This window comes from Phaenicophaeus curvirostris, chromosome 1 (genome assembly GCF_032191515.1).
Source record: "Phaenicophaeus curvirostris isolate KB17595 chromosome 1, BPBGC_Pcur_1.0, whole genome shotgun sequence".
Classification (NCBI taxonomy): Eukaryota; Metazoa; Chordata; class Aves; order Cuculiformes; family Cuculidae; genus Phaenicophaeus; species Phaenicophaeus curvirostris.
The window spans coordinates 28398974-28425532 of record NC_091392.1 but is presented as its reverse complement, the minus strand read 5'-3'; the positions used below and the strand labels follow the sequence as shown (position 1 = coordinate 28425532).

At 37.0% G+C, this 26559-nt stretch overlaps 2 protein-coding genes across 2 annotated transcripts in view; both read right to left on the bottom strand.

The window, feature by feature from the left end:
• Positions 1-26559, bottom strand: part of DOCK4 (dedicator of cytokinesis 4) — a 240529-nt gene that overhangs the window by 26666 nt on the left and 187304 nt on the right. The window contains exons 28-37 of the mRNA XM_069851332.1: positions 22826-22901; positions 21151-21251; positions 20443-20501; positions 18375-18523; positions 16708-16793; positions 10581-10676; positions 8803-8863; positions 5225-5318; positions 1216-1364; positions 88-174 (exon numbers count right to left, since the gene is read on the bottom strand). Of these exons, the coding sequence (XP_069707433.1) occupies positions 88-174; positions 1216-1364; positions 5225-5318; positions 8803-8863; positions 10581-10676; positions 16708-16793; positions 18375-18523; positions 20443-20501; positions 21151-21251; positions 22826-22901 (958 nt within the window). The remainder of the gene's footprint in view (positions 1-87; positions 175-1215; positions 1365-5224; positions 5319-8802; positions 8864-10580; positions 10677-16707; positions 16794-18374; positions 18524-20442; positions 20502-21150; positions 21252-22825; positions 22902-26559) is intronic.
• The window catches only part of IMMP2L (inner mitochondrial membrane peptidase subunit 2), a 570080-nt gene that overhangs the window by 504381 nt on the left and 39140 nt on the right, over positions 1-26559 (bottom strand). The gene's annotated exons all lie outside the window — the stretch shown is intronic.

Sequence of the window (26559 nt, the reverse complement as noted above, 5' to 3'; positions counted from 1 at the left end):
CAAAATTAATTTTCTAAGTAATATTTTATAAACCAAACAAAAAAGCTTTTGGATTTCTTATTGATGAAAAGTAATCAGATACATTACCCTCATCTTGCTGAGGTTTCTGTAGTCATAGTAGCTCTCATACTGTTCTGCAATTTTCCTGCATAAGATAATGCCATTTTCCCAACACTGCAACCAAGTAAAAGATGTTCAGCAATTTCAAAGCAAATGTTTGACAATTTGTGATTTATTGGTGGTCTGTGTTTATTATACCAAGTCATACTTTCAGTACCTGAAAATACTTGAACATATTGTCCACTAGACCTACAGACAGCCGCTGAGTAATACTGATGAATTCTTCGAATGATCAAAAATAGAGCTAGAGACTTGTTTAATTAATTATTCTTACAGGACTATCACTCCACAAGTTATTGCAAGTGTGATAAACAGCTCTTTTTGACACTACATAAGAGATAAATTCAACACAGTATTATTTTAGATTTTAAAATTGTATCCTTAACATACCCTCCTTAATTTTTGTAGACTGGGAAATATTTTATTGAACCATATAACTTCAAGCTAATTACAAAATCTTCTGAAAAAATTGGTCATCAACATCAGATTGGTTACATTCACAAGGTTTACATGGATATTACCAGTTACAAAACATTGCAATGAATTGCTTGTTTATCAGCAAGATAAATCATGACACAAAGAATAAATAAATTTTTAGACTACAGGATAGTTACTCTCACTTATTTTGGAATCAGCATTCTCAGTGATGACAATGAACCAAGATCCCTGAAGCCCATTCCTATTTAGAGATTCTGCAATCACTGTTCTAAAGACTAAACATGATTTAGAAGGTGTAAATATAGTTCTTATAAACCAGACCCCTGAATTTTTCTCCTATTTGGTCACTAAGCAAATTTCATTTATGTAGCTCATTTTCACCGCCTTTAAAATGGGGAGAAACTGTATCTTTTCTAAAGTGCTTTGACAGTTACAAATCAAACCGCTAAACAAGTGCAAATTATTCTCACATGCAAGCCTGGCATTTCGAGGATACAAACATAGGATTAGAAGAAACCTACTGTGTCGCTAAGTAACCGCTTAATCAGGCAATAACACTCCCCCTCTATATGAGAAAAGACCGCAACACTGGAAGTAACATCCTAAAACGAATAAACTATCCATTCTGATCCACTCAGTAAAACAGAACTATTTTACCTTTCCCCTATCAAAGTTCTGAATGATGGTCAGATGGAGACACTCTTTGCGTTGCCACTCTGTTTGCATAGGGTAGTTGAGAAACTCTCTCAGAGGCCGATCAGACCACTCCAACAGCTCATCGTACAGTAGGAGCGTGTAGGCAGCCTCTGCAAGACAAATTATAGCATGGTACTTAGGAAGATCGAACAAATGAAACAGCCAAACAAAGCACACAGAAATGTGAATGCTTTTGATAAGATGCACCTTTTTTTTAATGGATAACTTATTTATTTCAAGTATAAGACAGATGGTACTGCTGGTTTTGGACTGAGTTACTACTTACAGCTATAATACAGTCAGCTTACAATTTTCACACGCTATTTGAAGTGGAGTCACTGGGACAGTTTTCATAGAGTCTGACAATACCAAGGGGACAGAGAAATTAAGACACTGTTTCCTGTTTAGCCGTAGTTTCCCCTGCTGCTAAGGTGAAGCTATCAATGGCTCTGCTGTCTGAGCAACAGAACAAGGGCCAGACGATGAGGAATATCATTAAAGAAAGAGAAAAGAACGTAGACAGGACTGGGGATGTGCAGTCCAGAAGTGTTCAGGGCCGGAAGGGAAATGAAGGAGCAGATGTGGGTGCAACAGACTCCATTCTTTTCCATAATAGAAATTAATCCTTCATAATTGACCCTTAACACACTACGATACCAAATAATTTAGAAGCACATATACAAGGGCTGGGCTTTTTTGTTGTCGTGGTTTGGGTTTTTTAATTTTTTTTTATTTATTTGGGAGTTTGGAAGGAATCAAGCCTATTGTTGCTCTCTTGTCAGAGCGCTGTATAGTAATCTTACGTCATGGTTTGTAGAAATTATCTGAGAATATCAACATTTATTAATTTTATTTTTATTTAAAGAATTCCTCAGAAATGGTCTATTAAAACTAATATTAAATGATTGTATTACAAAGTCAGACTTTGGCCAATTACAAAACACCAGAATTACTGCTGGTGATGACAATTCAATTTGGCTAACTGTGCATACGCTTTATTGTTTTCCAAGTTAAGTTATTGTTCACAGACTGTTTTTCCACTCACAGGACCACATTGCATGAGTGAGTCAGTACACGGTGGACCACATGCTAGAGACATTGCACTGGAGAAAGAAGTTGCCTACTGGATGCATTTTTTTGCATGTTTTATAGGTTGCACATAAAGCAAAACATAACTTTGAAGTACTAAAGTACTTTTTATGTTAAGGTAAGGCTGCCCGAAACAACCACATCCTACTTCTGCATGTGCCATGTGAGTCCCCATAAGACAGGTAACTTAAACCAAACTGTATGTTTTTTTTCTAACTGTAGGGTTCCTCTTACATGTCCAGCTTAAGAACCCATGGATGAAAAACCATCACTGCAGCAGATGTTTGTGGGAGAGTGTGCTTTGAATCTGAGTCTTGTAAAATGCTAAGCAGGGCGCAAAATGATGCTGCACAGCAATACATATGTGCAAGGGAGACAGCTCTAGTTGCACAGACAATCTTAATCCTGGCATCACACAGCTTTCAGGCTGCTTGACTGGTAACATCCTCTGTCACAGTTTCAAGCTACAGTTTGGCAGTCAATATATGCAGCACATTTACATACCAATTTAAAAAATCCATGAAGTTGATAACAACATCATTCAAGGTCATAAGGATTCAAAAGACAGCAAAGCATGAATTCATGTTAGGACAGCTCACTCTGACCCTTCCTTTCTAATTTGGCATCCAAGTCCTTTGTTTTAATGGATTTGTGTTTGCATACTAGTATTTTTTTTAAGTTATCATAACTGTATATAGAAGGTTTCTAAAATAAGAATGGCCATACTGGACAAAAGATCTGAAGGTTTCCTCTACTCAGCATCCTACAGCTGTCAGTTGCCAGCATAATAAATTATATATTGGTACTTTTGGGAGAGGTCTATAACTAACAGCTGTGCAAAAAAACATTAAGAGATAAACAGAGTTGACTCACAATGTGAGAAGTTCAATTTATACGGGAAAGATTCAAAATATTAAACATTTTTAAGATGGATAGATACAAAGACAATCTCATTACGCTTCTCAGGTGACAGAGAGGACACAAGTGGGATGTGTGTATTTATGTGCTTCAGCCTCAAGAGAGTTATATTTACAGCTGTAACCAAGTGCTGAGTAAAGAAAGATTTGAAGCTATGTTTCATATTAAAAAGCAGTTTGGTCGGTTTTTTGACACATATTAGCAGCAAGTGTGTGAAGGGAACTCAACATTGCTCAAAGAGTTACTAAGATCTGTTATGTAAAATCAGGAAATTAATGGTTTGGCACAAAAAAACAGCCGTGGCAAAGATACTGCTTGATAATCAAAACTCTCTTGTGACTCACTACCGCCAGGTCACATGAGGAAATTAAAATCTCTCCTTAATATATCTTGCTATCAAGTCTACACTTTAAACTCATGAACTTCAAAAACACTGTGGAAATTCCAAGCAAAGGATCTTTCCTACGGATAGAAAGAAAAAGCATAAGGAAATTCGCTGTGGCAATAGGTATCTGTAGTCTGATTGATACAAGCTGGAGAAGTGGGCCAGTGCTAACCTCATGATGTTCAACAAGGCCAAGTGCAAGGTCCTACACCTGGGTTGGGGCAATCCCTAATTTCAATACATGATGGGGATGATGTGATTGAGAGCAGCCCTATGGAGAAGGACTGGTGCTGGTTGATGAGAAGCTCAACATGAGCCAGCAATGGACACTCACAGCCCAGAAGGCCAATTGTACCCTGGGCTGCATCAAAAGAAGCGTGGCCAGCAGGTTAAGGGAGGTGATTCTGCCCCTTTATTCCTCTCTTGTGAGATCTCACCTGGAGTAATGTGTCCAGTTCTGGAATCCTCAACATAAGAAGGATATGGAATGTTGGAATGGGTCCAGAGTAAGGCCCCAAGGATGATCAGAAGGCTGGAGCACCTCCCATATGAGGACAGGCTGAGAGAGTTGGGGTTATTCAGCCTGGGGAAGAGAAGGCTCAGAGGAGACCTTATCGCGACCTTCTAGTACCTGAAAGGTCTTTAAGAAAGCTGGGGAGGGACTGTTTACAAAGACCTATAGTGATAGGACTAGGACCAGTGGCTACAGACTGGAGGGGGGCAGATTTAGACTACACATAAGAAGGAACTTCTCCACAATGAGAGTGGCGAGGCTCTGGCACAGGTTGCCCAGGGAAGCTGTGGCTGCCCCATCCCTGGAAGTGTTCAAGGACAGGTTGGATGGGGCCTCAGGCAGCCTGGTCTGGTGGGAGGTGTCTCTGCCCATCAAAGTCCCTTCCAACCCAAACTATTTTATGATTCTGTGATTCTACTGGTGACCACCAGCCAACTAATCTGCTTTTAAGCAGGAAAACAATTTTGGAGAGATTCTGAACACATGCAGTTGCAACTGCAGCTCATTTAAAAGATAATGGCCAGCCCTGGCACTAAATTTGCATTGAGAAATCATGGACAACAGTACTGCAAATTGGGCCTGATTCAGAAAGAGAGCAGCAAAGTGCTATACTTGTCACAGGTTTTAGGGTCTCTGTCTCATCACTTGTAAGCGGTATGTATCTTGCTTTATTTTCTTCTTTTAATTGAAAAATGAGGTTCTGAAACACCACACCGAAGAGCTAACTAGCAGCATTACAAAAAAAAAATACATAGGCTTAGATACTACCAGACTCCTAGAAACTTCCTCTAAACTTTACTCATTTTGGGTCAATAATGGCTGTATCACACATCTACTGTTAGTGCATATGAACAGTAGTTATTTACATTCTGCATGGCACAGCAAGCAATAGGGTTGTGGGGCTGAAAACAGCCATATTTTGAGAGAAAGATTAATTGGGCAAGGTAACTCAGCTGTTGCCTGGGTCTGTATGTTCTGCATTGAGGATACAGCTTACAGGTTTGCAGAGGACTGCAAATCATGGACCAGTCCTAAATATCTCTTTCCATTTTGTACCAAATTACCTGTGAAGTTCTGTGCTTTCAGATGTAGGTCATACAGCTTATGAATATAGCGAATGTACATCTCTTCCTTGTTTAGTTCGGTCTTATAAAAATTCTGCAATAAAATTGAATATTGGAATGAAATGTAGTAGTTAATAAATACATGTTAGTGATTACCAATAAAATACTTAAAACATAATATCGTAGAAATACATGTATTTGAAAATTTCACATGTACAAAGTCATTACACAGAACTGCAGTAATACAATAGGAAATAGTGAATAGAACAATGAAGTTTCAGTAGATAAGTCGATGTGCTCCTGAATATATTTTTAAAATTCCTATAGAAGATAACAGAATGAATCTGATAGAACTGAAGTCTGATGAACCCGTCATATAAATATTGTCCACCCAAAAAGTGCACCATATTCAGCACTGTAAACAGCATAATCCTGAATGAAAAACAGGATTTCCCCAGCCCTAATTGGTGCTGGAAACCGGTAACTGGTGCATAAATATTGCACTGCATGACTGAAATACATGAAGTTGTACTCTAAAGTGATATCCAGGACAAAATTTCTAGAAGTGGCTAAAGGCTTCTGGATGCATAACTGCTATTCATTGCTACATGGATAAAATGCGGAAAGCAACATCAAAACTCTTAGTTCAAAACCTTCCTTACTTATTTGCAAGCCCTAAAACAAAGTATGGAAAAATTACAGGGAGAGGAGCACAACTCTATACCACTGTTCACAAGTATTGCCATATTCTCTATGGACAGTCAGGTAGAGTCTCCCTGCTAGCTGTACTTAAGGTTAAGGATAATCTGCTTTGGTTAACAAAAAAATATAGTATAGAAGGATCTAGCACTGGGTCTCATGAGAAATTAATAGTTTCTGTTCTGTTATTCAAATCACTTACTAGTTTGGAATCTAAGCAAGTTGCCAAAATATTTCCCCTATTGCACAGTATTTTTACTCTGTGCCACTGTTGCCTAAATTGAGTTATTACCAAAGAGAAAGGCAGGAGTGACATTATGAAAATATCAAAATAAAAACTTTATAGAAGATGTTTTTTTTTAGCTGACTCGAGAAAATTACTTCAAATCAGCAGCTTTGTAATGACAAGCCTCCTTTAAGCCACAATCTGCCCTTATAATCCAAAGACCACTTTTTCTTTCTTCCCCAAAGATTAGGAAAAGATGTTTCTCTTTAGAACAGAAAATGAAAATATACCTGCTTGTATGTTCACATTTACCTGTCTGAAAAGAAGCATAATCTACAACAAAAAAGTGAGAGCAATAAAGCATAAAGATTAAGACAAAATACAGCAATGGACTGCAGTACTAGACTTACTGGCTCTTATGCCTAAGCACTAAAGGCTTCAGTGCTTGTTGTGAGTCTAGACTGTACAAATCAACTGGTTCCTCTCTGAAGTTCAGCACTGACAATGTCCAGTTGGTGTGTAAGGCAGACCACAGCAAGACAACCCAGCTCAGGAAATACATTGTGCTAATAAAGGTATTGTGTGATTTTTTAACAAACTAATTCAAGATATAAAACACAACAGATGTAGTATTCAAAAGAGGACAGGATTTTAAAAGTAGACTTCCCTAATTAAGAGTCTTTAGACTTTTTTCCTAAGTAAAAACCAGTTTGGAAACAACATTCAAAGAGGCAACGACTGCATGTTCTACTAAAACAGCATGATGTCATATGCCAGTGTAGAGCATCATGGGAAAATCTTCTCTTTCTAAAACTAAGATATAATTTCAAATTAATAGAACTTGAAATATCAATTAAATGTCAAACCACAATGAAGAACAGAGCTGCCTGAGAAAAACTCCTCAGTAAGTTACCAAAAATTATTCAATGTGCTTTCAATGCTTTTGAACAGCTCTTGTGATGACGGAGTTCTTTCATTAGAAATTCAACTTTCAGATTGGAGTTAGGTCATTCTAATGCATAAGGAACTAACTCCATTTGACGCCTCTTAAACCAGCTTTTCCAAGCAAGTAATACTAATATGAAACTTATTCCACATGATTCAGAAGGTATGAAGAGTAGGAAAAAAGTTCCTACCTTCTCCTTTCATCTATGTTATTGCTGTTGGTGTATACTCCTGCATATTTCATGATGCGGCATAATTCCAGTTTATTTGATAATTTCGTTAACTTGGACAATTCTATTTTCTGGAAGAACAGTAATATACCTGTATGGCAAAATAATGTAAAATCTCTTTTCATGTCAACCAGTCCTCTTATCTTTGGAAGTCAGATTACCTTCAAAATAGTGGTGAAAAACTAATATTGCTTCCTCCTCTGGACTTCAAGTAGTTTTAACGTTATACATTCCTGTAATTACTCATTGCATCAAACATCCTTTGAGACAGCAACTAGTTCATTCATCATATGGGAAAGCAAATGTCTTAAAATCTGTGCTACATCTGTAATTGAAATTTCCTTTCCAAAATTTAGCATTCATTGTTTCACTGACGTGCAAATAGTATTAAAATCTGTCTGAAAATTATCAGGATATGAACTCCGCCGTAACTTGCACAAGTCATTGAAAATCCCATTAAAAAGTATTATGGTATTTTGGGGGTTTTAAATATTTGAATTTTCTTTTTGTGCAAATCTGGAATGATTTGCTAATAATAGTTCAAAACCTCCTTAGTGATAGGGTGAAAACAATCCAGGTACTTCACAGAACTGAAATCATGCCAGAGGATGTGACAGAAAGCCAGCTGCTCTATGGCTACGTAGTAAACATCATCCCTATTTAGAGAGCACTGTTTTCTTACTGAAGAAATCCTTTATTCTCTTATGCATAACTGCTACTTAGAAGTGATACCAAATTGTTTCACTGACGTCAAAAATGCAGAATTACAAGTCAGCTTATTCTGTTTTTTCCCCTGGCTAAAAATATAGCTTTTCAAAACATTCACCACGAAAATGGAAACTTTCCAAGGTTAATGGAAGTCAACAAACTTGTCAGCGGAAACTGGCCTAGAACCAAAATGCATCTTGTAAACAAAAAATGAAATCTTTTTCATACTAAGAATTGGCACTGTTGGTTTTTTGTAATGATGGTAACGTAACAAGAGGAGGTCTTCAGCAGCATTTCTGGCTCTTTCAGGAAGAGAACAGACAGCCTGCAGTGTTCAGAAAATATCTCATATCATATGTCATAAGAATTAACCTGTGTTAAGTTATTGGAGAAGGAGAGAAACAGAAGAAATCATGTAACTTTTGTCGGGTTTGGGGGAAGAGGAAAGGCTTCTTTGTTCCTATGAACTCAAAGACCAATTAGACTTGGAAAACATTTTGGTGAAGTTTATCCAGCAGGAACAGACTGAAAACTGAATACAGCACAATCAAAGATCCCTTAGAGCCCAACTATAAAATGTCAAGATAGAAAAACTCCCCACTGTATCAATTTCACCTGAAAAAAAATCAGCAATCCTAAGCGCAGTATTGTTCTGTCAACTTCCACTCAAACTGTACCATGGAGCAAGATACCTCCTGCCCAGATGCGTGGCTTTATACCAGAAAATGTTCAATTCAGTCAAAAAGGGAAAGAAAAAGTATTATACAAACCAAAAGGCTAACGGTGCAGCCAATCTTTTTGCCATCCACTTCTCCCATTTTCATGCAGTCCCTAAAACAGAAAGTAATGAAAGTCAAAAGGAACGACCTTTCTTCTCTTATAGTGAAGCAGACCTCAGAAAACAGACATATTTGGCTTGGCAAGCTGACTGAAAGGATGCTGTTCACCAAAGGCATTTGGGTGAACAGCTGATCCAGGCATGTAAGGGGTTTCATGCCTCCTTTTTTAGGACATGGAATACCTCAGTTGTCAAGAAAATGTTTTTTCCTGGTTCTGTCATTGACTTACTAGGTGAATGCTGGAGATACTTCGGTTTCATCATACCTTGTGCTAGAATCATGCCCACAGAAGGCAGCATGACTGGCCAGAAGAGGCAGTCCTGCTTCCCTCTTGCTCTCAGGCACACATTCCCAGTCCTGCATTCCTGCCTGCACAAACCTCAGGAGGAGGTACAGGTTAGGCAGCATCTTTTGCTGGGTTAGTTTTAGCCCATATCAGTCAGATCACTGAAGTGGAGCACAAACACTTGTGTTGTCACAAGGAAGAGGGTGATGTGAATGAGGGGATAAGCAGGGATGATTTTGCTTTCTTCAGAGACAAGTGTATCTAAATTGGTCACGGAATTTTAGCATTAGTTCCTTGTCTGTGAAAAAACAGAATGACACTGACCTCCTCAGTAAAATGGTCCAAGATCCACCAAATATTCCTCAGTAGCAATTTATAATTAGTATCATTTATTGTCTGGGGAGGCAACAGATCTGACCCACAAATCAAAAGTTAAATTGGAATCACACAGAGTTTGATTACCAAAAAGGAAAAAACATTGTCAGTATAACCATAAAGAGCTAAAAAAAAAAAAACCCAGGCAGACATCACCACACAGTCAGTAAACCAAATTTATTGCAATTTTAAAACATTCTTGTACACATGAGCTAAACAATTATCCCAAATTATCTCATACCCACCAGTATACAAAATTGTTTTGAAAGATGTTGGATTGACAGCCCTGGAGGCTGTAAACCAACCTGACCCCTGAAGAAGAACAGCACTGCCAGGCTTCCAAAAATTAAGAGTTCAGTCTCTTTGTTGACAAAACAGCTTTCTTTTCAAACTATCAGTGAGGATAGCAAGTGTAGTACCAGTTCTTACTATGTGTCCCCCACGGAATAAGGGAAAATCCTAACACTTAAGCTCAACAAAGTGCTATAACTGACAAAAATAAGGAGGACTAAGCTGAAATCTGAGGTTTCTACACAGACTTCATGAGTGACTGAGATAATCCCTCTTAGTCTCTTACTCCTGAAAGGGAGTATATATCTCTTATTTCCCTTTCCTTTGTTCATGTGGTGCAGTCAGATGTGTGCTCCTCACCCAGAGATCCTATCTTTGTATACATACTTTCTGTGCTGGCTGACACTACAACTAAGCATGATTGACATAGTGATACGAATTTTACATATTCTGTAAAACAATTGTCAGGTGATTAGTACTGAGCTCTGATTCTTCAGGCAGACTTGAGTCACTAACCTACTGCTGGAGTTCCTATATTCCTGACAGGAAACTCATGCAAGCCACTGAATTTTCATATTGCAAGAAGGCTACTTGGTTGGTTTTCAGCCAGCTTCTCATTTGCCTGTTGAATGAGCAGCTGCTGTCAGGGAACCCGAGCACATAAAGTTGATGTGTCCATGTGCAGCCACTGTTTGCACAAGATCACCTAGTATTTTGAAAATGACAATGCTACTTACAAATTGTAATAATCACTCACCTGTAGTCCAGTAACCTCTCCATGAGGCGAGTCACAGTAGCAATCAATGAAACGCCACTTTCCCTCCATGTTTCCCGCTCAATTTTCTTCAGTAGACTGAAAAAAAAGAAGCCAGAACAACTTCACCATTTATTTTTAACTATCACTATGACAACCACTCTGCTTTTACCAGTACCTTAATACCTTAGCAACACCTTCAACAGTTAGATTTTCTTTCACAAACACCCTCCCAAGAAGCACAATTTGCAAACAATGTCTTACCTAGGATAAGGACCAAAAAGTGGAATTCTAATCCAGGAAGCATTGACAAAACAAATGATTTTTATATTAGCTGCATCAGGTTAAAACAGATCAAATAACTAATTTTCAGAATATATTAATATCCCAGAGATTTGACAGAACGCTTACATAAAATGTAAATATTAATTTCATGCTGATAGTTCAACAAATGAGGAGTTTAAAGATGTACCTAGAAAAGAATATTTATCAACTCAATATATCTTCCCAATGGGACCTCAACTGTTTTCCCTCCTCTCCTTTCTAACACTTCAGCACCTATGACATTTCAGAATGGGTAAGGGACTTTAATAAGACAATTTTCCCCCTTCACTTAATATTTCCTTCTGAGAACACAGTGTCATGCATATGTAAAATTCCATTAGCCTATATTGTCCTTCTGTTGTGTTGAATTCTTACATTAATGTCAATGTAAGTTACACACTGAAGTGAAAAGATTTCAAAACAATGTTGTAAGTGAAGCTGTTAGTAAAATTATACTTAATATTTCCTTCTGTTACAGGCCTCTGGTTTTCACTGCTTACATTTATCCAATATTAATCATTTGAATCATAGAATCATAGAATAACCAGGTTGGAAGAGACCCACCGGATCATCAAGTCCAACCGTTCCCATCAAACACTAAACCATGCCCCTCAGCACCTCGTCCACCCGTGCCTTAAACACCTCCAGGGAAGGTGAATCAACCACCTCCCTGGGCAGCCTGTGCCAGTGCCCAATGACCCTTTCTGTGAAGAATTTTTTCCTAATGTCCAGCCTAAATCTCCCCTGGCGGAGCTTGAGGCCATTCCCTCTTGTCCTGTCCCCTGTCACTTGGGAGAAGAGGCCAGCACCCTCCTCTCTACAACCTCCTTTCAGGTAGTTGTAGAGAGCAATGAGGTCACCCCTCAGCCTCCTCTTCTCCAGGCTAAACAAACCCAGCTCTCTCTGCCATTCCTCATAAGGCCTGTTCTCCAGCCCCTCACCAGCTTTGTTGCTCTTCTCTGGACTCGCTCCAGAGCCTCAACATCCTTCTTGTGGTGAGGGGCCCAGAACTGAACACATGAATTTCCAACATTTCCACTCTGAGAATGAACAAGGGAGTATTTATCTACAGCGTTGTGTTACTTTTATGCTTTGGTGCAAGAACTCAGACAGATACCACGTTCATGGAGATATTTTAGCAGTCCCCCTGAAAACGCACTCAGGTAAGGTTTACTTAGAAGATTGCCACATCCATATACTCAGAGCTTTTTAGAGGGCTGTTAATAGCATCTCCAAACCTTCTGTCTGCAGTGGGCAAGCTGTCAGCTCCACTGACCTTCATCTATACTGAGCATGTTCAGTCCCATAAAACTCCTACGTCCAAACTTCAGCAAACATATAACAGTGCCCAATAACTCCTACATGCCAACTGCACTAGCTATATGCTCCAGCTCCGTTCAGCTCCTCACATACAGGGGAAAGTCACAGATGCGATTCTCCAAACTAATTTGACCTAAATGAAGCTGTGCTCTGCTGGAAGCAAGAAGGAAACATCTATCTTCATCCTGTTTCTTTGCATCGATCTTACACTCACTTCTCTTTAGGAGGCAATCAGATGTCTTTCCTTCACATTCAGAGACTGGCTATCTGTCACTGGCAGCAGAGGCAGATGACAAGGCCATACTTAACCAGAAGAGGCCAAGGCACTCATCTGGCACCTCTGATCTCCATGCAGAATACACAGGTGAACTTACTTCGCTTTTACAACCCCCATGCTCCTTTCAACACAGGTTTATTTCAACAAGAAATAAAAGTAGAGCCTGTGACATTATTAAGCACTGACTGCTGCACTGATTTCTCCTTTCTATTGCCTTTCAACCCTGTTAAACAGGAACATTTCAATCTAAATTCATCAGAATAATTACCTACATTTCCTGTATAAAAGAAGCATAAGTCTGACTTCTCCATTAAAACAGATGGCTTTTACTTCCATCTGACTTATGCATGTTCTTTATAAGTGTATTGGCATATTCATTATAAAAATACAATTTCTACCAAAGGGTTGTGTGAATACATTCAAAGTACTTATTCAAACTGACATCATTGTTGCCAGGTGAACAATTTCATGACTTTATGATATTTCACCACAATGCATAGAACAAACACTTAGAATGAACATTGCTCAAATACGTCCTTTGTATTAATTAATTAACAGGAATTAAATTCCTGTTACTTACAGGTCCCAAAGCATAGCCAAGATGCTATGTTCTATAAAGCACTAAGGGGGATAAATGACACAGAGATTCACTGAAAATGCTTCTGCTTATCCACGCTAATACAGCCTAATATTTGGGCTCACTCAAATAATTATAGAGCTTGGGTTTGGGATGGGTGGGATTTGTTTGTTTTTTCCTTTGTTTGTTTCTTTGGGTTTGGGTGTTTTTTTTCATTTTGACTTCCAAAGAATAAGGAAGTGGAGTGGGGACTCAGAGGATCAGAGCTCTCCAGGGATAAATTCTAGGCTTAGAACCATGTTCAAGCTAGCTCAGCAACCCTGGGAGATGTGGCTGAGTTACCATCCCCGGTGGTATTTAAAAGACAGGTAGATGAAGTGCTTAGGGAAATGACTTAGTAGTGGACAGGTACAGTTTGGCTTGATGAGCTCAAAGGTCTTTTCTAACCTAGTGATTCTATGATTCTATGCAGTAACTGGATTTTATATGTGTAAACCACAGAGTTATTCAACTCACTGACTCACAGGTATCTAATCCTAGAGGTGCCTTAAAACATCTGGATGACTCTTTTGGAGTACAAAGTCCTCCAGGTTCCTCACTATAGCCAGAGCTTCCCTTATCTAGCCAGATTAATCAAAGTCAAACTTTGCTGTGAAATTTCAGAGATCAGTGAGGAGATACTCTAAACCCACAAAAATATTCAGAAGGGCTCTGAAAGGCTCAATGCAAACAGAATCTAATTGATTAGCAGTGCTGAATTCAGTCATGTAATTAGGGGAAGAAATTAAGAAGACTGAAGACAGCATGGGAGAGGTAGCAGTCATCACTTTATATGTTTCATGGCTAGAGAAATCACCCACAAAGAGTCAGAGCTCAGTATTAAAATGCCTATACAGCAAGAATGTCAGCTCCATTTTCTTCAAAAAGAAACCTCATCATCAAACTGCTAGTGGAGCTCACTAGCCCAGGTTCTGTGCTTCCATGATGTGGCCACCTAACCTCCAAACCTGAAATGCTTTGTGTTAGGGCAAACTGGAATAAAGCTACAGAAGTAATAAACCAGCAGCATCCATCAAATTCAGAACAAAATTGCTACTAGAGAATACACTTTGCCTTCCAAAGCTTTTGTTCAAATCTAATGAAGTGAAAATATTTTTTTTCCCTGTACTAATTAGCTCAGTGTAGATCAGGACACCTTTCATATCACAATTCATATCACAATTCATATCACAATTACAACATCTATTTTCTCATGATAGTGAAAATGTTCACTACTCCATGCTCTGCAGCTTTTCAAATGACATCAGGAGCTATCACTAAATGGTCACATTCAAGTCCCTAGAAAGACATTGATTCAAAAAACCAGCCGCCATCTTCCCCCTACTTTCTATGTCCTTTCATTTAAGAAATTCCATTATAAGCAGTGAATTCTAAGTACATAATATTTTAGGTATGTCTAGAGAAGCTTATAACTTGTCCTTGAAAACAGAAGATGTTCAAATGAAAGATGCAGTGATTGTCTCTGGAAAAATAAGCAGTTAACGTGGGAGTTGAGAGATTTAAATTCATTTTCCAATTCAGACAAAATAAACAAAACGCAGTGCAAAACCTGGAAGTGTCACACCCACTGCAGTTAGTAGACTGTATCTGAAGTGTGTGCATCCCCTTGGCTCCCAACTGTATCTATCAAAACCAACCACGCCAAATCTTCAGAAAGATCAGGTAATATTTCAGCATTTGCTTTCATTAAAGACTACAAAATCACTGCCTGCTGTAAAACTGTATTACTGCTTCATAGCCCTTCAGTACACACCACATTTCTCTGTCACTTCAGCCTAAATAAGTTTTCTTTTTTGCACTGTCTAAAGACAGTCTAGTATTGCTTAGTTTAAATTACCCTTGGAAGAGACAAAAAAACCCCAAATCTCAGACTAATTGACCCCATCCCTTGTATTCAGCTCCCTAAACTGTCTAAATGATTTTAATCATTTTCCTTGCTCTAGAACATTATGTCATCCTCCATTTCAGCATCTTCTGCAAACTCACCTCTTGAGAGGTGTTTATGTATGGAGTCAAATCAAACTCAGATAAAAAAACAATGATAAATATTGTTTTTTCTTTAGCTGGACGCGAACTTGAGCAGTTATTCTGAAACTTCCCAAAAAGTTTAGTTTTAACTTCTGTTATACCAGAACAGAAATAACAAATATACTGATGCTGTGAGACATTTTGCAATTTAGATTACTATGACTGTCTTCTGCATTCAGATTTATAAAAGGCTCTCATCATTCTTCACTGTATCTTGTTTAACATCCTCCAGTTTAAATCTAACTCAAAACTGTAAAAAAAATTAGAAACTATATTCCATACCAAAATGCTTTCTTATGAATTTTATTTCAGTGACAGACATCACGATGTATTTTGCACATGAAAATGCATTTAGACTTCATTTTATAATTAGAACTTTCCCCTTATTAAGTTTTGAACTCAGAATACTGTTACTAAAATATTGAAATCATCTTATCTTTAATTGTCTTTACTAAGATGATGAAAAATTTCATGAATAATTAGAAGAAAGTTCTGCTTTAGCATGCTGTACTGTTGTTTACCATTATTCATCCATTTCCATAACATTCTGCCTAATTTCTCTACTCACTTTTGCTTCTGTAACTGATAAAGATTAAGGAACTCTATTTTTTTCAACTCAGTGCAATTACAGATCGTTACATGTTTGCTATTCACAGACACCGAGGCATGAATGCAGTTATTTAAGCAAAGACAACAGAGCTAAAGCTAGTACTTAAAGAAGAAGGAATGGTTAAGAAGGCATATAAACAGAAAATGATGTAATGTGTTTAATAACACTGAAAAATACACAAGTTGGAATCCTGAAGAGAAACAATACGTCTCCTACTAAACACACCAGAAATAAGTGAAATCTTCCACTTAGGTGGAACACAGTTCTGAGGAACAACAGAGACAGAGCTCAGTTAGTTATTTTATACCTGTATTCTGTGACTGTCATTTATTTCAGTTAATGGGAAAACTTATGGGCAACCTTCGGGACTTCAGCATCTTATTAGCTTTTTCTATTAGATTTCAAGGATACGTTGTTTATTGAAGTACACTAAAAGCTTAACAAGTAACTTATAAAATAAAATAATAAGAAGCAATCTTATAAGAATAAGAGGAATTGTATATATCAATCAAGAAATCAATAAGTGACATTACATAGATGAGTACAAGTTTCTGGCAACAGAAAATAATTCAGTATACAGCTTTTCATTGAATTCTCATGCCTTGTTTGCAAAATGCTCCATTTGAGCTCACCTGCACCTTACACAATTATGAAGAATTTCTTGCTCTTCTGATTTTAAAATTAGTAGATAGAGAAAATATTCTGCAACATAACAGATGTAGACTTTCCCAATTATAACTGTATGCAAGAGACTTAACAGATGCCATATAACACCACAAAATATTTTGTTTCTCAGTTTTTCCGGAAAAAAAAAAAAAAAAAAGAAAAAATAAGATTCACAACTGTTTTAAGCGTTACTTCTCTACAATGATACTAGCAACTGATACAGACAACAGAACTCAAGGAATTAGCGTAAGATAAACATATTACTCACATACTGTTGAAGAGCTCTCGGTATGTTTCGTCACCTTTACCTTCTGACATCAGGCTGTCCAGTTTGTCAATCAGCTTTGCTTCCACCTGCAACATATAAGTGTACCGTAAACAGCTTCTTTTTCCCTTAATGAGATTAGAGATAATTGAGAGAAGATTTGGTTTTATGCAAGGGACTTAGCTAAATGCATTATCTTAGAATTATTGGTCAATCACATAAATCTGATGATAAGTCTTTGAAGCTGTTATCATTTCCAAGGTTTGTGGCATTTTCTTTTTTTGGTTGGGGTTTTTTTTCCCCCTTTTTTTTTTTTTTTTTGAGGGAGGGAGCTAATTTAAATTGAGCAATGTGACTTTAAAACTACAGGCTGAGTAGCATTTGCTGCTGCTGCTAAGGCAGCTATCTATTTATGGAGTCAGACAAAAAGCACACAGCCCAAATAAACTGCCTGAATTCTCACTGCAGGGCTGTAAGCACAAGCCATTTTCTTAAACTTCAATAAAAAACCCATCTTTTCTAACCTGCAACAAACTCTTTATAAAGTAATTTTCATAAATGTCTGTACTGTCCAGAACGTTTTTGTGCTCAGACTTACTTTCCCAACCTTCCTTACCTGCCTGTATTTGGCTAGAAATCCAATTTGCTGGATTTATGTATTAGCTATTGAAAAAACATACAGAACTTACCTTTTGGCTAGTGACTCCTTCAATGCATATTTCAAAGAGTATTGATTATAAAAGATATAGAGATGTGAGGCTACACTGTGTGTTAATATTTCAAGCCTCTTTTTAGCAGTAATATATTAGCAACCACAAATCTCAGGGAGCAACCAAGCTGTTGTCAAGATATTTTATTAAAGAATAAATCTATCGCAATTTTCATTTAAACCCAAGCCAAAACCAGAGAAGCAGAATAAGTGGATTTTTTTCCTTCTCACTCCTTGTTAACATTTCTATGGTGATTTTTTAATAATAAGATTACATATTGATAGTGAAAAGCTACCTACTTACATCACATACACTCCTCCATTCTTAATAATTTGTTTTGTGTTTCAGATACAGCTTCTGCCCTAAGCATGATGATTGCCTGGGAGTAATTCAAATACTTCTGTTTCCCTTCATTTGAAGCAGCAGGAAGAAGGGCGCTGAGAAATGGTTTGAGGCAAGCTGAAAGAACTGAGTGGGAGATGCAGGAGCAGATGGCACACTTGGTCGTTCCTTCCTAGCCTGTTTAGAAGGTGTTTGAGCAGCAAGAATACTTGGATCCTTACAAGAGAACATTTCTCGTAAGGATCATCCAAGCTTTTTTCATACTAGCCGGACGGGAAGCCAGTTGAATCCTATCTAACCAGTAGTCTGTACTGCTGTAAAGCACATGTGAAAAACACCACAACAGAATCAGCCTTGCTGAAGACAGCTCAAGTTTAGTTCTTTACTGTGGTGCGCCATGGATTTTATCCCTTACCTTATATTACTAAAAAGACAGCATTAACTGAACAATCTTACTACCCCTGCAGAGAGTAAAAAGGTAGAACCCTGTCAATCCCTCTGCAACATGTATAATGTGGTGGCTACCTTCTCCACCCTGAGCCACCAGTGGCTGGGACCAGCGTTCTCCGAAATGCCTGAATTTCACTTCTGGTTTATAAACCTCTTACCATACAGTACCTGCTTAAAGTTGCCACTTCGCCTTTGCTCCCAGTCCATCATGTCATGGAAAATGGGAATCATTACATTCCTCAGGTCTGGCTGAGGGATCAAGGTCACTTCCAGGAAGGGTCCAATTAATGCTGGAATAAAGTGAAGCTTGTGTTTCCCTAAAATGAAAATGAATATGAACTTGAACGTGAATCGAGTGCCCAGTGAGCTACCAAGCAATCCAAATACTACGTGAAGAACTAAAAAATGGCACTCTAAGTATCTATAGACTTTTTATCTCATGTCCATCAGAGCATGTGCTGTTTCTTAAGCCTCAAAACTGCAGAGAAAAGCTGTAAACAATAGAATAATATAAGGCCAACATATTTCGATTTTTACCTATCTTTAGTTTTATGAGTACAGAAATGGATGTACATATTTTGACTGCAGAAAAAAGAAAATGTGACTCAAATGTTCTCAAAACTCACTTTAAAATCACTGCTAAACCATCTTCCATTATCTCACCATATTCTATTCAGCAGAAACTACAAAACTAACTTATTTTCAGGAAAGCTAGAAAAGGCATACAGTAAACACTGACCATTTAGTTTCAGTTTTCTGGGAAGGAGACTTTTGATAATTTCAGAATAAGGGGATTATGAATCAAGATGCACTGACTTTCCAAGCTGGGAATTAATTTCCATTTGAGTCTATCTCTGGATATTCCAGTGGGCAGTCACCCCTTTCTGCTGTTCTATTTGGTGTCTAAGTTTGTCTAAAGGAAAACCAGAATCCCCTTTGCTGTAAACATCCAGGGATGCATATTCATATGAAAGCACGGTGACTCTACAAGGATCAAAGTTTATGATGAATCTTACTGCTAAGTGAACTGTAAAATGCTGACCAGCATTACAATTATAAGAAGTATCCTGACTACAATATTTAACTGGACACATTACCAGATGATCTCCGTATTGCACCCCTCAGAACTCTTCCCTATTGAAAAGCGTTAAGATTCCAACCTTGCCTACGTACTGGGTTTCCATTTAGCAGAAAACAAGAGTGGGGAGATAATGCACACTAAGGTCTTATCGTGGCATGCAGGAAGGAGATGGGACTCGGGATTGGATCCTTGATATACCAGTTTAGAAAAACTTATCATGTAGTCAAATAATTTAGATGCCTTAGAGTGAGTAAGACATACTAAACACTGTAAATAAGTAAAGTATGCTACACAGTAACTGTTAACAAAATATTAATATGCAAGTATTTCTTATTTTGAACATTTCTGTTTCTATTACAGTACAAGCTGATCAGAAAGGCCATTTTTTCAAAACTACATATCTCACTGGGGAAAAAGATTTCTAGAACTGAGGTTACAGTATCTCAGTAACCACGGATGGTTTTCATGTCTTTAACAAGACCTTTAATGAAATGAACTTTTGAATAACTGAAATATAAAGATGACAAATATAGTGTCCAAATCTTCTTCTCGGTTTTGAATTTCTTCCCAAAAAACATTTAATTCCATTTCAGTGAGGCTCATACTTTCAAAAAGTTTGCACAGTTATTGTTCATAAATAAGAAATGTTCCAAAGTTTATCTCCAAGCACGTATTTTTCTCGTGTTGTCCAATGTGTCATTTATACATCACTCACTGATTTGTTTCTGCCTTTATGTTTTAGCGCAACTAGGGCTTAGGGAAGACTTGATGCAAACACAGGATCTCAAGAGAACTTCAGAATCAAGATATATGCATGTTCCTTAAACTGTCTGGTAACAGAACTAATATTATGAATACAAATATATTTCCAGGCATAATAATTCTGCCCCAAATGAGCAGTACTTTTCTTTCTAATTTTCTCTAATGATATTCTTTAAGTTCTTTTTGAAGAAACAGAGGTAGATCAGATATATTATCAAGGCTTAGAAAGCAGTATTTAGCTTTAAAGAAGGGAACTACAGATGATTTAGGTTTTCCTAAAACTTTAGGATTTCATGTGAACTTAATTAACCACTCCTCTATCACCGGCAAGAGTATTCATAGGTGAAGAATTGTTCATTTTATGAGCTACGGATGATGTGTTTAATTACTTACCTAAATTTTGCCACATGCTGAAGATTTCACATCCCATTGTCACCCGCATGTCACCATATCTGCAATGTATTGAAAAATAAAGAAAAACAGTTGAAGATCGTTTAATAAAATCAAGTTCTTTTGCCATTCAGTGGCACTTTCAAATGAAATGTCTCGGTTGTATTCCATCAAAAACTACTTTAAAAGTGATGAATTCTTCCAAGATGTCGCTTTTGCATTGTAACAAGTTAAAACTTGATTCCCAAACACAGGTTTATTTGGAATATTGCCAAAAGTATCAGTTCTTTCTAAATGCTATACATGAGTAATATAAGCATGAAGCAAAAGCTGTCTTTGCAGTAATATGTTGTGGTTGTCATTTTACTCTAGCTTAAAGAAATACAATTCATTCATACAGATAACAGTGCAGTGCCTGGCAGAAACAGCTGAATGAGTCTGAATCAACTTATGCATGAACTGGAAATTAGTGTTGGTACTGCTACAACATGGCTATTCTGCTCCCAACCTCTGAACTAATGCAGGCACTTCTACAAAGACTACCAGCCCCAAAAACCTATACAAAGTACCAGAGCCAACTCTCATTCTAGTCAGTTGAAGTACTGTTACCATTATCTTTTTTTGGTAGTCCTTTTCGAAACCTTCCATATCTTGCATTTTGAGAAGTGTTTGATCTATTACAGTTTTCTAGAAGATGACAGCAGTACTTACTTTTCTAAAACCTTTTTCTTCTTGGAAGGTGTGAACATCTCCAGTTGCAGACATAGCTGGTTTATAAAAATGACAGCAAGAAAAAAGTAGGAATCCCATATCTACAATAAGAACATGGCACTTGGTTATTTCATTTCCTCAGTACCACCATTTTATGACCACTCAAGATACTAATTTTCAAATCACATCACTTGTTTTAGTCTCAACTAATAAATTACTCAAACAGCTATTGAATAAATTTCTTTGCATCCACGCATACTTTTCACCAACCCCAAAATGTTAATCAGAAATACATCTATTTTACATATTCTACATCTGCTAAATGTAAAGTTCTCAAAGTTGCAGATCATCTCTCTGAACCAGAAAACCCTGTCTTCTAAATTTGGAAACATGTTTTGGTACATTTAAATAGAAGACTACAAAAAGGTGTGTCTTTAAAGTCCAAAACCTAAAAAAACCTGCCATCTCAAAAGCTATCATAGAACAGAATTTTCATTCTCTGGCTTGACCTACTTTGTATTACTATTTGCAAGTCTCACTGCAGACTTTACAGGACAGAACTGAAACCAGGTTTTGTTAACATACTGCAAATATACAGATGTTTCGTGCACATGCTTTATGAATCAGATGTTGAATCATCTCCTTAGACAATTTAATGATAAATTTAAAGTTTAAAAACATAAAAATATTAATTATTATAACACAGTTATAGATGCTCCATGGCATGAGAAAGAAAGAAACAAGTGTGGGGGAGCCCTATTCCAGACACTGCAGTTCAGGAGAATAGTAATAACATTGATAAGCAAGTTTAAGGAACACAGACGCCCTGTATGCAGGCAATTCTTTCATCAATTTTAGCCTCTGGACTTGTGGAACTTCATAAAGGATAGCCTTCCTCATTTCAACTTATGTCCAGTAGATAAATTTGCATTCCCTCCATTTTCCCCAGCAGGAGTCTGCATTTTCAGAGGAGCATTCACAACTCCATTGGAAGTCAACAGGACATCATGGTCTTCTCTAGGAAGGAAATTCTGCACTTTTTATGATGAAGCAATTGGATTAATATCTCTTGGTTGAGCAGAATATTTGCTCAGGTTTCCATGGGAATGAGTCTTTCCAAACACATTCGTAGGTCTTCTCCTAGAAGCATCATTCACAGTTTATCATAGGTGCCATATCTTGCTATATGAAGTACTTAGTAACATCTTTATATTCACCATGCAGTGTCATAATTTTCTAACTTTAATTATGCAGCATATCAATTGTTCTTGACAAAAATTGCAGAAATGTAAACCCACATTTTTGATACATTTGCATTCATTAAAAAATGGAACCACTTTCCTTTGGGTGGTTAACTCCACAATAACAGACAAATAAAAGAATTAGTTTCTATAATCCCAAAAATTGCTATGCAAAAATCCTGAATAAGTAGGTTAATGCAGAGAATGAAGGAATAATAAAATGAAAAATAAGAAGAAATTTTTTTAAAAACCCAACTGTACACCTGATTCTTAATACAGTTCCGTGCTTAAGAAAAAATTTAGCCTCTAGATACTTGAAGTCAGTGATTTAGTATACGTTCTGGCTGTTTAGATGCTGGAGCTAAGTTTAGTAATAAACAATGAAGCCACGAGCAGCTGTTGCATCTATCTTACGTTAGATGTATTTACTCTACCTTGTAGTCAAAGTTTTCATTTAAGAAGTTTTTACGAAGGGCATCCGAAAGGTATAAAACTGTAGTAATGATCACACTGGGAAGAAAAGAATGAAAAAGAAAGTGGTTTTCATTAAATGGAAATTCATATTTAATACTCAGGAAATTTCCCAATGAAGACACAAACGTAGCATGTACAGCGGCACTAAATAGTACATTTTAAATGGATACAAATAACTGACTAACAGCTCCTATTGACAGAAAATATGCACATTAAGAAAACAAATAATGAAACATCTTTTCAGCACTGAAGAACTACATGTTATGACCAGCTCACCTAGGAGAGACATTATATTTTTCTTCCAGCACTTCTGACAGATTTCAAGTTTATAAATACAAAATAGCTACGTATCACTTAGCTTATTACCAGTTCAAATGTTTGCTTCTGTTTTCCTCCTTTTAAAATTACTGCCCCTGCCAAACTTTACCTTCTGGTTTGATGTTTCTAACACCTGTAACAGCCAAGTCTGAGACTGTTTTTAGATCTCTGCTTGAGTCTCAAGTTTCATACATTCCTGCTCACATGATATTTTCATACATATTATTTTCTATCCAAGTACTGTTCCATGTTTAGCACTCATCCATATAGTTTAGCCCACTTCTACACCACAGAGAGCTCCAGTGTGTGTACAGCACACCCTGTTGCAACACGGAAGACAAAGTGAAACATTAACAAACTGTAAAATAAGCAAAGCTAAGAATCAAAGCACCGATAAGAAAAAAGAGTCCTGTCATTCTTGTTATTGTGCATGACTTAATTTATAGTCCATAAGTTTCATTAAATGCAAATAGTTTGCATATTTCAGGAAGATGTTCTGATAGAAAAGGTCAGCTCATCAGAACTATCACTATGTAAAATTCCAACCTAATTTCAAAGCAATAAAACCCTAAAAATCATACGCAAGAGAATTCCAGAAGATCTTAAGAACAGCAGCCACATCACCAAGTTTACATTACATAGTTTTATTTACGTCTGAGACAATTCCTTTCTTGTACATTCCTTCTACGACAGGTGAAACTGAAGAGAAAGATCCGTTTCAAGTCTTATGAGAAGAAAACTAGACTAGAAATCTTAAATGCAGTTTCAGAAGGTTGGGTTTTCTTCAGATTTTCCTGAGGCAATACAAAAATTGTAATGCAACTATTCCTGGCTATAGGCACCTTACCTCAGTTTTGATTTATTTAGCAAGCCAAATATATGATACGGATTAGTTGAGAAAATGTGTGTCTGTAGAGTGAGAGTGTATATGTTGTAGATAAAAAACTTCAAAACTGAACTTAGAAAGATGTCTTTTACCCACAAACTAATAATCTGAACCCACAGGAGAAACTAAAATCAAGATGGAAAACATTGGAGGTTCTCTTTATAATGTAGGTTCTACTGAAAAAAAAGCAAAAATGCAGAAAGCAGCGACAGCATCCAGAGGACAGATGGACAGCTGCCCGATCTGGTACAACATTCATATTCCAAGTTGCTTCCCAGCCAACAATTTCAATACAACAACAACATTTATTTCAAATCCATCTGAGTATCAAACTAGAAAACACTGAGTTTATGACAAGACTTGCTTTTCTTCCTCTTACCACCTGCCACAAATTTGTTCAGAACCACTGTCTGTTTTACAGGAGAAAAACCTCTGCTTTAAGCTACTAAATTAGCCTGGGCTCATACACAGAATGCTAACCCAAGGGTCAGTCAAGGGATTTTTGACAGAGTGGCTTTTCCATCAAATTTTCACAGCAAAGCCTTCTGCAATAACCTCTTTGAAATATCCAAAGCAGCCCTCAGAAGTTCAACAACTGGTTTGCTGCCTGGATTGTGCTCTGGCAACCTGGCTTTTGCCTTGGCAGCCAAAGGTAGAAAATGAAAACTTTCTTTTTCCATTCTGACATGGGACATATATATATATCAGCTTCTTACATCATCCTTTGCTATTTCAGAGTGAAATCTTCTCAAGCACAGAGGTGTCTGAACAGAAAAAAGTTTCTTGTATATTTCATAAATAAATGAAATAAAGCTAGATTCACATATGCATGTGTATCTATTGTTATATGCATGTAAACTTATTAACACATGCATACATATGTTTATATATGCCTTCTGTGACAGACTGAATGCCAGGTTCAGTTGTTAGCAGCATTTTGTATTACATAAAAGCAAGAATATTGTTAGCAACACTATGTATTACATAAAAGCAAGAATTTTTGTTCATTGTAGGAGTTTCAGACTCCCACACCATGGGAGCTAACAGAACTCTTCAAAGCAGCCATAATGATGGAACTAAAGCTAATTTGATGTCTTCCTTTACTGTGTATTCTGTTTGAGTTACTTTAAAAAAAAGTCTTTCAGTCATTACTGAACAAGATAACCAAAAGGATTCTCTGTTTAAAGCCCCTACACCCAACTGCCAGTACATACATTTGGATTTTTAGTATAATAAACATGCTATTGTAATCTTACTCTGTAGATTAATGTATGCTTATAAAGTTCAAATGAAGAATTGTATGATATAGCATCTCTACCATTCAACAAAATACTGAAAGGATATGCATAGTTAATTATACCGGGACCTCTAAAATCAATGCTTCTTGCATGCTGAGCAGTGGAAAATTAGTTCATTGTTCAATAACACACAGGCACAGTATGTTATAAACATCAAACCATTACTCCACAAGTAACAGAAGCTCGTTTTGCTGTCCAACAGCCTCCTCAATTGTTAATGAAATATGACATACCTGGAGTTCGGCTGAGTCTGTTAAATGCTCTCAAAATATGTTAGTCAATTAAAGCATTAGAGGAGTGATTCTTTTCCTAACCTTAGGGTAACTTAAACAAGTGACCATCACACAAGGACTTCCAGTTGAGAGAGACATCATGAAGATGTTATCCAGAAGCTTCAGTTTTAGTCTGTCCTATTTTATGATAGAATTTTGGATTCCTCTCTGGTGCTAGGCAACTGATTCAGATATCTTCCTATATTATGTGGTGTTCATTTGCAGTTACAAATAGAATTTTTACTTAGAGGGGCAGCAAGCTACCTTACTACCTAGTTGACGTAGAAGTTAAGTCTATCCCTATAATGAAAGAAATTAAAACTATATTTTCCATAGTACATATAAAACCATCTTTTGTTACTCAGTAGTAATATCTATATTAGAAATACTAGATAACTATAAGAAATTATTTGCTCCACTGAATGTATGCTAATTAGCTTACTACAAATATTACATGGCTATGCAGTTTTAAACAGCGCATTTCTGTCTCGCTGCTTGACTGCTAGAAGCTAATAAACTTTAAGGATTTTTTTGTATGTTCTCCTTCCATCACAGAACACAATTAAAAAAAGATCTGTTTCTCTGCCTTAGTGCTAAGTCCGCATTTTTAAATGTTACCTTATTTCTCAAATTTTAGAAGTCACTTGACAGTTTTATAATGCTAGCCATTAACACTTCTTCATGTTGGGCATCCGGACATTCAGAATTATAGATTATGCATGCATCATCATGAAGTATCTTAATTTCTGGATAGTTACAGATTTGTCTTGAACTCACATTATCTTCTGTTTTGGGAGTTTTTTTACCCCAGACAGCATCCAAGTATCAATTACTATATAATTACTGAAAGCACTGCAACAAGAAAAAAAAAATCTAAAAGCCATATGCCTAGCTGGAAGGGATAGCAATATTTTTATATC